The sequence below is a fragment of the Neophocaena asiaeorientalis genome, unplaced genomic scaffold (assembly GCF_003031525.2).
Source record: "Neophocaena asiaeorientalis asiaeorientalis breed wild unplaced genomic scaffold, Neophocaena_asiaeorientalis_V1.1 scaffold218, whole genome shotgun sequence".
Taxonomy (NCBI): domain Eukaryota; kingdom Metazoa; phylum Chordata; class Mammalia; order Artiodactyla; family Phocoenidae; genus Neophocaena; species Neophocaena asiaeorientalis.
This window is the reverse complement of record NW_020172818.1, coordinates 6,076,335-6,091,894: the sequence shown is the minus strand read 5'-3', so window position 1 is coordinate 6,091,894 and position 15,560 is coordinate 6,076,335. Positions and strand designations below refer to the sequence as shown.

General features: G+C 42.5%; 1 protein-coding gene across 1 annotated transcript in view; it reads left to right on the top strand.

The window, feature by feature from the left end:
• CC2D2A (coiled-coil and C2 domain containing 2A) overlaps positions 1-15,560 on the top strand; it is a 129,281-nt gene that overhangs the window by 39,271 nt on the left and 74,450 nt on the right. Inside the window, exons 9-12 of the mRNA XM_024741837.1 lie at positions 3,474-3,610; positions 4,203-4,334; positions 11,712-11,921; positions 12,879-12,985. Of these exons, the coding sequence (XP_024597605.1) occupies positions 3,474-3,610; positions 4,203-4,334; positions 11,712-11,921; positions 12,879-12,985 (586 nt within the window). The remainder of the gene's footprint in view (positions 1-3,473; positions 3,611-4,202; positions 4,335-11,711; positions 11,922-12,878; positions 12,986-15,560) is intronic.

Genomic DNA, 15,560 nt, shown 5'->3' with positions numbered 1-15,560 from the left:
TCAACACTTCTAGAACACTTCTGTGACCAGATGTGTGGGTTTCTTCCCACAGCAACCAATTCTCCAACACCAGCTAGGTGTCCTACAACTGAATTCTGACAGCGTCTACCTGGGGTTAGCACAGAACCCACAGATTTAGGGCTCAGTCCCACAAGACTTCCCCCTACCTCCCATGCCAACCCTAGGTATTGGGTCACCAGGTTACCCACAGCTCTATTTGACTCTACTACAATGAGATGGTTCCATGACACCATCTTCAGGTTGAATAATTTGCTACAACAGCACGTAGAACTCAAGGAAACACTTACTTATATTTACTGGTCTATTATACACTAAAGAAAATGATAGAGGATGCAGATGAAGAGATGCATAGGGCGAGGTACGAGGGAAAGCTTCCATGCCCTCTCCAGGCACACAAGCTCCCAGCACCTCCACGCGTTCACCAACCAGGAAGCTCTCTAAACCCCTTCAGTGAGGATTGTTCCGGAGGCTTCAATTATGTAGGCATGATTGATTACATCATGGCCACTGGTGATGGATTCTCTCTCTAGACCCTCTCCTGTCCCGGAGGTAGGGATAGAGGGAGGCAGATGCTGAAAGCCCCAGCCCTCTCCTCACATGCTTGGTTCCCCTGGCCACCAGCACCCATCCTGACAGGAGCCCCAGCCACCTGTCATCTCATCAGCATACAGGAGACAATTACCACTCCAGAGATTCCAGGGGTTTGAAGAGCTGTGTGCCAGGAAGCTGGCTGGCCGAGCTTCCTCCTCCATGGGGAAATGGCCAGGCTACTGAAGCTGGGACCATCTGACTGGTTCCCAGGTACATCTCCTTTCTCCCTCTCTTTCCTGGGTCTCCCTTTGCTCTTTTTTCCCCCTGGAATTTCCTTTCCTCCTGAGAGTTCCTGAGGGATCCCCCCAGTTCCAGTGAGTCCTGCAGGAGCGCACCCCTCAGGCTGCGAAGGAGGCCTGAGCGTATCTTACTTGGAAGTTGGATTTCTTTTCATTTTTCCCGTTCTATTTAAGTTCCAATTAAATACTGAGCCAAAAGCAAATTATTGTTTCTTTTTTGAGAGGTCATTTTGAATCAACTACGTTCAAAGTATCATAATTTGCTGGACATCCCAAGTTTCTTTTTCTAGTAGGTAGCTGGCAAAAGTACCCAAGGATTTTAACTTTACAATAATAATAATAGTAATAACAATAGTGAATGCATTCTGTGCGTTGATTCCACCTGGTACTTTTCCAAATGCTTGATGTGTATCAACAAACGTGCCTCACCCACCCACCAGGGCTGGAGAAGTGACTTTTTGTCGTGCCCATTTTACAGATGAAGAAGTAGAAGCTCAGAGGAGTTAGGGATCTGGCCCAAGACCATGAAGCTAGTAAAGCAAGGCAGGTTTCCGATCTAGGTGACCTGCTCCGGAGGCCACCCACGTGCACATGCATCCTGATGCTTCTTCGGGGAGAGAGGCATTGCAGCGAACTCAGCCAAGGAGGAGCTTTGTCACTTGGGTTTTTGCCCAGAGGATTCACTGTTAGGCCTCTCCCTGGAGCCCACCTGAGTTGGGGATGGAGGTTAGACCCCAGGGGCTGTCTCAGACCGGGCCAGAAACTGGGAGTCGGTAGAGGCAGTGGAAGAGGCTTAGGGAGTCCTGGTTGCACTGCGCTTGCTCTGAGCAGGGAATCAGGGCCTCCATTCCGTGGAGGCGACCCCACGACCAAGCACAGAGACCGCGCTCTTCCTTCCTGAGGTATGACCTTGAGCATGTTCCTCTATTCTCAGGTGCCTCACCTGAAGACAGGGGACAATGAAACTATCCTGCAAGGTGACTCTGGGCATTTATTTTTATTTTGAGCATTGAGGAAATAATATGAGTGAAGTGCCTATGTTGCGACTAGCACTTAGCAGGGGATCAAAAATAAGAACTTCTATTACTGTTGCTGTTTTCTTGTTACTGTTTAGAGAATGGTCTCCAAAGCAGAGTGAGTTCATCCCAGGGGTATAGGAAGAAAACATCAAGACTTCTACTTACATTTAATTTTAATCTCATCCTTTCCTAATTTAATTTTGTTTGTGCCATAGTGCATACCTAATAAATAAACATACATATAATGAGCAAGTACCCAAGGATGTTGCGATGACAAGTTTTGAAGACCATTGGACTAGCGGTGGACTGATGTTTAGACTTGTGGATAGATGAGGTGGGGGATAGAAAAAAAGGTAAAACGATAGTTTGCTCCACATTTTCTAAGGACCCAGAGATAGGTTTTCCTAGGAACACTGGTATTAGTTGTTTTTTGTGGATGGGTTTGGGATGCAGAGTGTCCAAATGGCCACACGCTGGAAAATTAGCAGATTCAGGGATTTGGGGTGTTTTAGAGTGAGATAATTATAAAACAAAAACAGGTCTCCACCTTTCGTTGTTCATTGCCAGATTACATCCTGACCTTCATGTCAGCAGCTTCTCATGTCATGTGCCAGCTTCTCCTCTAGCCCACTCTGCTGAAGAAGCAGGCCCAGATGTCTTTTTGGAATTGTGGATCTGCTCAGTCACTCCCTGGCACAAGGTCTTCAGTGACCCCACCCCCTTGACCAGAACCCAAGCTCCTCTGAGACGTGCAGGGCTCTCCCGGCTCTCCCTCCTACCCTCTGCTGACATTATCTCCAGGCACTGCTCCTGCCCTCGGCACCACTGCATTCTGGGTGTTTCTGTTTCCCACTCAGCACAGGCTGTTCCCTTGGGCAGACACACTTGCTCGTCCCATCACCAGCTCTTTCCTTCTCAATCTTCAGGAGGCAGTGCAAATGGAAAAGCCTTTTCTCACCGCTCCATCTCAAGTCTATCCCCTTCCCGCCCTGCATTATTATCACAGGTGTTCTTTTCTTCACCGTGCTTACCATTCTCTGAAATCATCTTGTTCCATCCTTTGTTGCCTGTCGCTCCCACTGACCCCACAGAGCCTCCTGAGCACTGGGCACAGGGAAGCTGTCAGCAAAGATCTGATCTATGAACAGATCAAAGAGTGAGGGAGTAAATGAAGTCACGTTGACTCAAGTGAACTTTTTAATTTACAATGCACTTCCTCATACTTTACTTCATTTAATTCTCCCAAGACCCCAAAGAAATAGATATTCCAATCACTTTTGTATGGAAGGAAAGAGTTCAAAGAAGCATCTGGTCCAAATTCACTCCACTGATGAACCCAGGAGCAGCTCCTCTGATTTGGGTACCACAGTCCTCGCGGTGTGTGAGGCCACGCGGGCGAGTTAGGTGTAGAATATCCAACACGATACTGCGGGTAAACACATTCATCTTTCCCTTGGTCCTGCTTCCAGAAATCAGTTTGGAGCATTTGCAGTTTCCAAGAACTTAAATAAAATCTCCGGTGGTGGTTTTCATTCACCAAATTGCGGTTTGAAACGTTCAGGTTGGCACTAATGAGGCTTGTATTTATTTATGAACTGTCTAGTGCCTATGTATAAAAAGCTTCCTGAGAATGTGCAGCCCAGGTATCCGGAAGACGAAGGCCTTTACATCGGGGCAAGACTGGAGGTGCCAAGAACCAACCAGAACATCATGGAGAACAGGTTGCTGATGCAGGAGCCCGTAAGCTCTCAGCCCTGCTGCCTCATTGTAGCCCAGCAAGGATTCACGGATGCTCTTTATCCTATGGGCCATCACTGCAGCGTGGTACTCATTTCCTCCTGAGAGCATCTGCACAGTGGTTCATTTTTTTTTTTTTAATTTGTCCTCAATATGTTCAGTGGCCCTCAAACACCACACCCTCTCCTCTGCTCAAATCCCATCTTCTCCAAGCTGGAGTCAGGCTCCTGTTAAATACGATATTGGCAACCTTTTCCCAATTCACAGACATTTTTAATTGTCCAAAGATAGAATGTTCTCAATTGTTTTTCTCCTTAGTTGCCTTTCTTAAATTTTTGACAAATAGAAAACACATTTTTCCTAAACAATCCTTTAATTTTTTCCTTAAACGTTTTTTGAGGAGAGAAGGTTGAAAACTATATCTTAAATTAATTCTGGGGCCATTAGTGAAAACTCAATTTCTAATGGAAACAGAGACTTTAAAATATTTACCGGGCAAGGGGAAGGTGCATGAAATACGTATGTTGACAGAGAATTTCCCTGCAAACGCTGTTTATTTTATAAACCATTTTCTGTCCCTCTGCTTGATCCCCAGGGGAGGAGATGGTTCGGAGATGATGGAAGAATCCTAGCGCTGCCAAACCCCATCAAGCCGTTTCCTTCAAGACCACCCATGCTGACACAGGAGCAAGACATTAAGGCAGAACTTGAAACACTGTATAAAAAGGTAAACCTCCCTCCCCATTTTTAATACATAAATTTGCTTGAAAGTGCTTTGCTTTTTGAATAGATTGGAATGATGATTTTGCAACATTCTCTTTTGACTTTTTTTAATAATTCACTATCTTACACATGCAAAGCAAACAGCAGGCATATTATATAAGAGTGAGTCTCCTGCCCTCACCAAATCCCTTCTTAAACAAGGAATGAGTTTCCCAGGTAGGAATGTCTAGGTCAGCGTCTTTATTCACATAACCAGGTTAGCTACCCTGATTTTTTTTTCTTTTCTCTCTGTCATCTCACATATACTGCAGGATTATTTCTCCCTCGTTTTCTCTTTATTATATAACTGGAGATTTTCTATCCTCGCAAATCCTTTCTATGGTATGTTCCTCAGCTCTGGTACCACACTGCCTGATTTGAGTCCTGGCCCTGTCACTCACTGGGCGAACTTGTCTCTCCCCCTCTCTGTGCTGCGATTTCTCCATCTGTAAAATGGGAGTAATAATAGCATCTGCATCCTAGGACTGTTGTGCAGATGGTTAAGACAATACATAAAAGTGCTTCAGGGGGCTTCCCTGGTGGTGCAGTGGTTGAGAGTCCGCCTGCCAATGCAGAGGACGCAAGTTTGTGCCCCGGTCCGGGAAGATCCCACATACCGCGGAGTGGCTGGGCCCGTGAGCCATGGCCGCTGAGCCTGTGTGTCCGGAGCCTGTGCTCCGCAGCGGGAGAGGCCACAACAAAGTGCTTCACACAGAGCTCAGTGAGGGCTGGCTGGTGCTGAATAGACAGTTGCCTGCTTTCAAATTTAATTATATTTCTCTTGCTTTCCTGAAATGTCCAGCAAGGATCACCTCCTTCAGAAACCCATGTAATTATTTCAACACTGCTAGCGTGAAAGAGAATAAGGGGATATAAGATCATTTTATATAGCTATAGAGAGGCATGCTGAACAGGGAAGACACAGGCCCAAGTCAGAGAATCTGAGCAGTTGGGTGTCCTACTGGGTTGTGCTTCGGGAAGCTCCCTAGACCACTCTGGAGCTGTTTCCTTAATTGAAAAATCTTCATTATCTCTACCTCATACGATTTTTGTGAGTATTGAGGTGATGTATCTGTTTGCACTTTTTAAAAATGAATTTCTATAAAATATTGCTATTACAGACAAATAGTAATGAGTGACTACTTTGTGCAGAAATGTGACCCTGGGAGTAGGTTTACAAAACAAGCATAAACTGAAGTCCTAGTCCATGTGGGATTTATCATCTATTTGCTTATATGACAAAGATACATGATATAATTAGTGATCCAGACAATATCGTCTTATGCATGCATAATAATCCATCACCTTGTCTCTTCATCCATCCAACCATTTCAGCAAGAAACACTGATATAATGAAGCAAAAACTTATGGGTTAAAATTAGAAAATAGAAGAGTAATTACTGTGGAGAGTAGGATCTTGAGGGAGCCAATTAAGATTAGCCTTATATGTCTCCTTTTGAAGTTCTGAGCTAATTGGGAAATGCACAGGAATCAGAGAGGGATGCAGGTTTCAGCTGCAACTAAGAATAAAGCTGGACAGCAGAATGCTGCTTGGACACAAGACCAATTGGGCTTCCGGCTCCATCTCCCAAGAGTTCTGTCCCCCCATCTACAGAAGGGCCCCAATGAGTTCACCACGTGGACTGCCGTGGAGAACCCACGGGGCCAGTGAGCAGGCTCTCGGGAGAGAGCTAAGAAGGGACAGTTAGAGGCCACCGGTTACTCTGCCCAGCAAAGAATTTGGACCAATGGATTTTGGGCTCCAGTTGACTCTCTAATCAAGCAGTCTTCCTTCTCTTTTGGGAAGGAGCCAGTGGGGATGCGAGAGTGGGGAGAGCACAGAGAGTTTCCTCCCAATACTTTTGAGAGGGGAGACCTTCCTATCTTGTGGGCAGAAACAGGAAAGTAGAGGAAGATAATAGTTCCACTACGAGGGGCTGGTCATCCTGCATCACAGACCAAAAGTTAGAGAAGGGAGAAATCTAAAGGGGCTGAAGTTTTCCAAGGTCATTTCATAGAAAGTTAGGCTTCAAACATAGCAAAGCATAGAGACTCTGTCAGCGTGCCTAAGAAAGAAGCAAAGGTTATATTAGAGGTTATAAAGAGGTAGGAATAACCTCTTTGTTTCTCCTCCCTCTTTGTTTCCTACCTCTTTGTTATTCCTACCTCTGTTTCTCCATAACAGGTTGCCTATTAATTTCACTGTTGATTTGTATACCTCAGTCTTTTTTTTTTAATGTGTTTATGGAACTTTCTAGTAATTCAAACAACAATGCGTTTCTTTCAGAGTTAATTTTTTACAGTTCTATTGATTTACTAACTTTCACCTTTTCTTACATTTATTCGGGTCTGTCTGATGCCAAAACCCATTTTTTCTCCCCTCTGTTCCATGTAATAGGCTTGCCTTTAAGAAGCAGTGTTAAATGCATATGGCCTATATTTTCAGTCTAATGTCTAAACATACCTTATATCTGGGAGTTTTGACACGATGCAGGAGCAGAGAAATAGATAAACAGGCAGTGATTGTTTTATTCATAGATCATTAATCTATCTTCGCTCTCCTTCCTCCACTACCCTGAGAGTAACAAAGGGCAAATACTGTTTTATTCCTCTTCTAACCCTCGCACTTGGCAGGAAGCCTGGCATGTAGGAATGCCTCAGTAAAAGTGTGAATTGAATATCATTTAAATGACTTAGTTGAGCTGAATGGATCTAGAAGAAATTCCTTGTTTTCTACTCCTCTCCTTAACTCGGCTGTCTCTCCTATAAAACAGTAGCCCTCTTAGAGCCTGGCTTCATCCTGGCAACTAAATGATGGAAAACCAAGTCGGTGTGCTAGATCAGGAATTGGCAATTCCTTGAGCCATTAATGGAGCTTGATGAATTTACACTTCAGAGCTCTCAGGTCTGATGCTAACCCAGCAGGACTGACCAAACCCATCCTGGATGGGAGTCAAGCCTGGCTCTTCTTTGATTAGACTGCCAATTCAAATGAGGGAGTGTATGTCCTCCTATTAGATAAATTAGGAGGTTTATTTAGAAGGGAGTTGGTATTCAGCCCTCCTTCTTTGAACATTTTCCTTAATTACAGACGGAAAAGAAGTAGTTTTTAAAAGCGAAATATTCTGCTGCTACTAAACTGGGATTCTTTTTTAGAGACCATTAAAGATAGAGAAATGCAAAAAGATTAGATATTGTGCAAAGAACAAAGTTAAACCTCAAATGAGAAAGATTGCAATTTAATACCTCGTAAGAAGTAACTAACCCAAAACTGAAAAATGAAAATTCCAAATGAGACATTGCAGGTAAAACATAAACAATATTATGTAGTTTGCCTAAGCATAATAGCAAAGTAAGTTTAGGGTTGCTGAAAGCTGTTCCAACAGCCTCCATCCATCCTTCCTTCCTTCCTTCCTTCCTTCCTTCCTTCCTTCCTCCTGCCTTCCATCCTACCTTTCCTCCTGCCTTTCTTCTTTTCTTTTTAATTCTTTCCGTCCTCAACTGAGTCTACTATATTCTTAGTTGTGCTAAACTCTGGAAACTCAGAGGTAGCAACATTCAAACTTGGCCTTAGAGAGACTTTGTGCCTAGTGGGGGGAGACAGAAATGTCATCAAGTGTTAAAGGCACAGTGATTAGAAGTCAACACGCATTCCCAGGGACATATGTGTAGCTGCCTCCTCTTGTTTCAACACTGCACACTAATCTAAGGAATTTAGCATAATTCCAACCTCCTTGTTAATCCCAACATGATAAAACTATCACTTTCCCCTTCCACTATTCTCAGCCATTTTTCACAGAAGCATTGGTCCCCTACTGTGTAATGAGCACTGCGGTAGTCAGCACTCTTTGGGTTGCAAGGGACAGAAACCCACTGCAAACTAGCTTAAGCAAAGAGAGAACTTGGTGGCTTACAAAATTGGGAAGGATCTGGAGATAAATCACAACATGAAGGAGGGGCTTTAGGAACTAGGACTCTGGGACCGGGGACTCTGTGCCAGCAGGTCTGTCTCTCTGCCTCTCTTTCTCCTGGTTCTCCTTGAATGTTGACTGGTCTCATTCTCTCCTGTTGTAGGCAGGCCAGAATTCTCCATGTGTTAGGACCCTTGATAACCTAAGCTTAGAAATTCCAGAGGAAAGGGATCATATCTTTCCCCAAGGTTCACATTATCAACACCAAGGACAAACTAGTCAGTTTTAAGTGGGACATATGCCCCCTCACCAACCTCATGTCCTAGAGACATACCCAGAAGATGGAGAACGAGAAATCTTCCCAGAGAAGACCAGAACAACAGCTATAGAATCTACTGCAGGCTCTGGGCTGGATTCAGGTTCTGTTGCTATTATTTTCCCAGGACAAATATAGAAACTTTTATTTTAATTCCACCAATGATTGTTCTTTTTCTGTCCAACCTTAAAAATTCTGTCTCCATCGGCAAGCAACTCTGAACACACTGAGAACATCAGCAGATAACCCATGTGCATCACCTCTGATAGTTTGCGTTTTCAGTTTTCCACTGAAGACTGAAGAATCAAATCAATTTCAAAATTAAAATAATATACCTTGTAAATATTATTTATTTTTAGGAGAAAGTTTTGTACTGTTTTCATGATAGTTTTCAGAAAAGAAAACAGATACAACAGAAAGAAAGACAAGAGACTAGGGGTCTTTCTCCCTAATAGGAAGAGAGCTGGGGGTCTTTTGAGCAGTCTAACCCAATGCCCACCAGGAGTCCTGGAAGCTTTTTCACTTGGTTGAGCTGAGCGGAAGGCAGAGACCAGCAGCAATCACTTAAACATGGGCTAATGAAGATTTGGGGGAGGAGACACAAAGTACAGCCGACCTAGGTAACATTAGGACCATACTACTGACATTACTTACTCATACCAAGAAGAGTACAAGATGGAACCTGAGGGCCACACCCTGAGCAACTTCAGAACTCTGCAACCCATGGTAAGAGGAACAGCAAAGCAAGGACCAGCAGGAGCCAGACAATTAGAGAGGAATTTTCCGTCAGGTCTGTGGATTGATGTTTAGTGGTACACACCTTTGTGAGGTGGGGATTTTAAAATTCATCCAGGTGGTCAGTGTGACAGTAAGACACAGAGTCACCACATGCAGATTAAAAGCCTCTATCACGAATGCAGGTTATAACTGGATATTTTTGCTTGAATGAAAGAAAAGAGATGGGCCTCCATTGTTGCGGTGTGAAGTGTAAGGATATTAATGTCAAAATTAGGACTTTCATAAGGTACAAAATATTGGAATATGACCCCTGTAGGGATGGGCTTTCCTCCCTGTAAATCCAAATGGAGGTTCAATTCAGCATATTTTGGAAGGTACTGAGGTATAGTCAATGCATCCTTATTCAAGCATAGCATACTTGTAAACACATCCCAGTTTACAAGAACATTTTTAAAAAATAAAAAATCTATAGGTCTTCTCATCAAAAAGACAATGTTATTTTACAGAAAAAACTTGTTCTTTTATAAAACATAGGGTACAGGCGTCCTGTAGGAAATCATAAGTTCTAAATATACATTAATTGTCTACTAATTTGAGGGAAAATAAGTATGAAATTGAATGTCTAAAAGGAAATATACTCATATATCCTTACTCGTGAATACTGGTACAAAGCAGGCAACAAGACAACCCAACAACAAATTTACTGGTAAATGAAGACTCATGTGTATATGCTTTACTGTAAGTGCAACTACTGGTACTATTTCAATGACTAATAGTAACTGAAAAGGAGATCACACTATATAACAAATGAGAATACATTTTTGGACATGTATACTTGTACATACACACAGTGTGACCTGTTTTCCATACTTAGTCTGATGGGGAGAACGTTAGGATCTTGTGATGTAGGATTCTAACTCTGGAGCCCCCTCTTCCAGTTTCCATCCCTCCCTCTGCACATCTCAGACTTCATCCTTCCTGCCCCAAGTTATAAAGATCACACCCCATTTTTCCCTTTTCAATCTATTGCTGCTCGCAGACAGGCCTCACTATGTTGTAGACAACCAAAAATCTCTACGGAATTGTTGCAGGAAGGGGGACCCCTTCCAGGGCCCAAGCATGGGCTCTTGTCTAATGGCCAGCAGTTCCCTAACAGAATGAACCAGGTGATATGCGTGAAGTGCTTTATATGATGCCTAGTGACCTACAAAATGCCAACTGGATCTTTTTCCTCAGCCTCCCATTTGTACGATAAAGAGATAGAGGCACGGAGCTGTGTAGTGACTTGCCCAAGGTTCCAGAGCAAGTTAGAGGTGGAGCCCCAGCTAGAATCCAAGGCTTCTGACCCCAGTTCAGCATCTTTACATAATACCATGAAGACGAATTAAATGAAGAGATTCCTGAACACGTTACCCGCAATTAACATCGGATAGATGCTTCACTTCTGACTAGGATATTTGCAGCTTCCAATTTACCTCATAACTTATAAATAATACCTTTGGCCCACATAATCTTTTCTAGATAACATAAATAGCTTCCAAAAACTCCTCTCTGCAAAGGGGAGGATCGAGTGAAGTGTGTCAAACCCCACATCCTGACTGTAGTCAATGTCTATGACAAGGAGAGAACATGAAGACACAAAATCAAAAAGGTGTCCTCCCCACCTTGGAGCTCTGCAACCTCCAAAACTAGATTCACCTACGAGCAGCAGTGATCAACATCGAATATCTTGATGAGTTTAAGGAAGAAAAACAGAGATTTATCTGACACACTGTATACCAAGTGATCCAGGAAAGTCCCAGTGGAAATTTCCACTCCTGTTTTCTACACACTCAGCTGCCCCAACTATCTCTTCCTCTGTTATTTTGCAGACTGACTTTCTTCTTCCCAGGAAAACTAGGTGCCAGCCTGAAGCTCAGTTCAGTATGTTAGTCTCTGGCTGTTGTCTACAAACTAAAAACTTCTCCACGTGGAGAGTATATCTATGATCCAAATAATGATCAGTTTGGATTAGAATCTATGCTTCTCTCATTAAAAGAATTTCAAGGTCACCAGCTGCAAAGCCCAAGATTTCCAGGAAATGGGGTAGTCGCATGACAAAGATTAGGGCTATGACTCAGTAGAGATAAACCCTAAAAGACCTAGGAAAGCAAGATTGAAATGATTTCTTTTCTCACTCCTTGTCCTTCATTTTACTTTTCAAGTGTTCAGAAAAGGGCAGGCCCCTAAAACCCCAGGGAACAGGGAATGGAGCAAGGTTCTCCTGGCTTGATTAGCGTAGGAAATATTTTGCATCTGACTTTTCCTATTGCACATCAGATCAGTATCTAGGAAATGCTTTAACTGTGTTCCCCCTACACTCTGCTCTCTTTGGCAGGCAGTAAAATACATCCACAGAAGTCAGCATTTGATTGGATCTGGAGACCCTCCTGGAAATTTCCAACTGGACATTGATATTTCGGGGTTAATCTTCACACATCATCCCTGTTTTAGCCGAGAGCATGTTTTGGCAGCCAAACTGGCCCAGTTATATGACCAGTACCTTGCAAGACGCCAGAGACACAAGGCACAATTTCTTACCGACAAGGTACCCGTGATCTCTTCCATGCCAATTGTTGAGGGGGTTGGTTCTCCTGAGGAGCCCAAACAACAAAAATACCTTCTAGCAGCAAATGCTCGTGTGCTTCCTTCATGTTCCCTCTGTCTAGGATGTGATGCGTTGACCTACCTAGAGGCAAAAGAAAGGATACGACCATGTACATTTAACCTGTACAAATTCAGTGGCACACACTTGGTTGAAAGAACGATTCCTGCAAACAGAGCAAGGGATCTCACCCACCGGCAGTGGGTAGCTGTGTCTTGCTTATGTGATCTCATATGATGAGACCATTCATGCCCTGAGAATCTCTGTGTCCTTAGAGACATTCTCATTGTTATATGTAACTTACCCATACATGGTACCTAAACAAAAGTCAGTTGTTTCAACTGATGCATAAGGAAATGTCTATCCTTGGATGTTTATTTTGGATTTACTTCTGATGTGACACTGTCCCGTGGAATCTCCATGGGTGGTTTTGACTATAGACAACTTTTGCCCTGACTTTAAAACCTTACTACCCAAATAAGAGATAACTCCACAATATCTCCTCCTATAGGTCTATAATTTTATGCTCTCTTTATATCACAAGAATGTCGTTATATGTCCAGGCCCCAGAGAGACCCCCACCCCACCTTGAAAGAAAACTTGTTTCTGAGACAATAGAGTAAAAGTAGCATCTGTCATGAGCAGCTGGATCTGGGCCACAGAACAAGGATGGACACACACAGTTCTTTATTATTCCTTTTTTTTTTTTTTTTTTAATAGAAGCAATAGCTCTCTGTCAAAATTCACTTCAGTGAAAGCATGGAGATGGCTGGACGCTTGCACATCCCTTCACAGGTTGCTGACATCATTTTGCCCTGGAGAAGTGGGTGGGTCCAAGCACATCACTTGTAGTAAGGAGTAGAGCTTCTAACTCAGATCTTGTATCCATATCTTTTCTAGCTCCAAGCTCTAAGAAATGCTGTTCAGATGGGCCTTAATCCAGCAAAAACTCCTAAGTCTCTTGAAACAACCCAAAAAACCATCAATGAGTATAAATCTGAAATTCGGTGAGTAAAATCTATAACTACTGCTTTTTTTCCCCTGTACACATTGAGAGTTTATTTTTTCAGAGTTTTTCTGCATGCACTGAATACATTAAGCCAAATGAAATAACGATATATGTCGATCATATTAACACCAAATTTAAGTCCAAGAAATGAATGAAGACGGGAGGGCGCACAGGGGGAATAGGGTAACTTGCACACTCTGCTAGTGTAAACAAATATTGCTACAGCCACCACTTCAGACAGCAGCCTGTCCAGAGACGAGCAAGGAGTTGAAAATGCCAGCAGACTAGGACCTGGCAATTCTGCTTCAGACACATGTACTCCAAGGAGCTGTGTGCGCATGTGCACCGGACATGTGTGCAAGCATTCCACAGCATCACTTACGAGAGTAAGAAGCTAGAGATAACCCCACACCAGAATGAACCCATCTGCTTCAATCTTTAAATGAACGTCCCTCCCACAGTTAGAAGGACCGAATTAGATCTGCGTATATCATGGATAAAATAGTGTTGAATAAAAAAATCAGTTGTAAGAGGAGACTTGCTGTGTGATACAGGTCACAAGCCCTAAAGAACATGTGAAACAATACTCATGTGTTCCAGGTACGCACATGTGTGTTACATACAGACGGAAAAGACACACGTGCCAGTTTCTTCCTCCAGGGAGGGAGAGAAGGGGATGGAATGGAGAGGTCTTCAAATGGAACTCTAACATTGCAAAACAAACAAACAAAAATTCTTAGTAAGTGTCATATTATTTATTATATGTGCTCTTCTATATCTTGAAATTTTTCATAATTAAAATTCAAAAATTAAAACCCTGATCATTGCCAAACAATAAGGAAACATACAATATAGAATGTGAACATTTATTCTAGAGTCCTATTTCTCAGGGAAAATCATGGGTAACAGTTTTTTGCTAGTTCTTCCACATATATATACATGTGTATATATATATATATATACATATATATATATATATATATATATATACACACAGATGTGTTTATGTGTATATATTTTACTTTTTTAAAGAATCACATTGCATTTACCACCTTGCAACTTGCTTTTTTATGTAAAATGCATCTGAGACCTTTTCCTATCATAGTACATCTAGGTCTATATCATTGTTTAAGAGCTGACATTTATATAGATTTTACATTCCCCATTAATAGGTGTTTGTATTATTCCTATTTTTTATTACTTTAAATTGTACTCTAACACTCCTATATGTATATATTTGTGTACCTGTATAAGTATTTCCACAGAATAAATTCTTAGAACAGGAATTAATAAATCAAGGGGTTTATCTTTTTTAATTTTTATTGGAGTATAGTTGATTTACAATGTCGTGTTATTTTCTGCTGTACAGCAAAGTGCATCAGTTACACATATACATATATCCACTCTTTTTCAGATTGTTTTCCCATATAGATCATTACAGAGTATTAAGTAGAGTTCCCTGTGCTATCCAGTAGGTCCTTATCAGTTATCTATTCAAGGAATTTAAATGTATACTTCTCTCCTCACAATCTGCCCTTGAGTTGGAAATTCTCCTACCAAAGTGAAAATTAGTGATTTTCACTATACTATATACTATAGTCACTATACTATATACTATAGTTGTAAAAGTGTGAGGAGTATGTTTAAAAATGAAAATTCTTATTTATGTTAAAAGAAAAGCACATTGCCTCCTCCTCGTGAAAGTAATTTTTGTTTTAGTATACACTGAGTAAGAAAAAGTGACAAAAAGCTACTCTGGATACAATGAAGGTTTGATATGGAATTGCATTTATTAATCAGTATTTGAGAAACAGTAGCAGAATCGTGTGTGAGTCCTACAGACCATGCCAGGTGGACCCATGGATCGCAGACCCATTGCAAACATCCTGCCACGCCTGGAGATGGGAAACCACTGAGATTCAGCATTTCTGATGCAGTGAAAGAGTGGATTTTAGTCCTTTACTGACTTTTCACATGGTGGAAAAGCAAATTCTAAGCAGATGGTCTGTTCCTGGATATCTCATCAAGCGGACCTGTTCCCTGCAGCCCCCTGGGAGCTGCTAATGAGCCAGCTGCCTTGGAGCCCACCCCTGGGTATCTGATAGGTCCCAGGTTGGGGCAGCTAACCTCAGCCAGTGACGCATTTTCCATCTTATTTTCCGTAAGCGGCGTCATGACCACATTGCTCATCCTCTGCACTGGAACCAGGCTGTATTAAGAAAGGAAACATGGGTGTTCGTGCAATACAGGGGAACACTTTATTTAACCCTCTCCTGGATCTTCACCCTCACATATGCTCAATCTTGAACAAATAACAAGTCTAGGATCTCAGATCCCCATCCAGCAACCACTTTATCCCCGTATTTCCCTTCACAGCCAAACTTCTGGCAAGTATTTACTAATAAGTATTTTAAATGTAAATTTGGTAAGTACTGCTGTCTCTACTCCCTCCCCTCCCCTTCACTGTCCAGTCTAGCCTCTTTCCTGCGCCCACCTTTGCCCTGAGGCTGATCTTGCCACAGTCCTGGGGAACCTCCGTGTTGCTAAGCAGAAGGGGACCTCTCGGCCCCCTT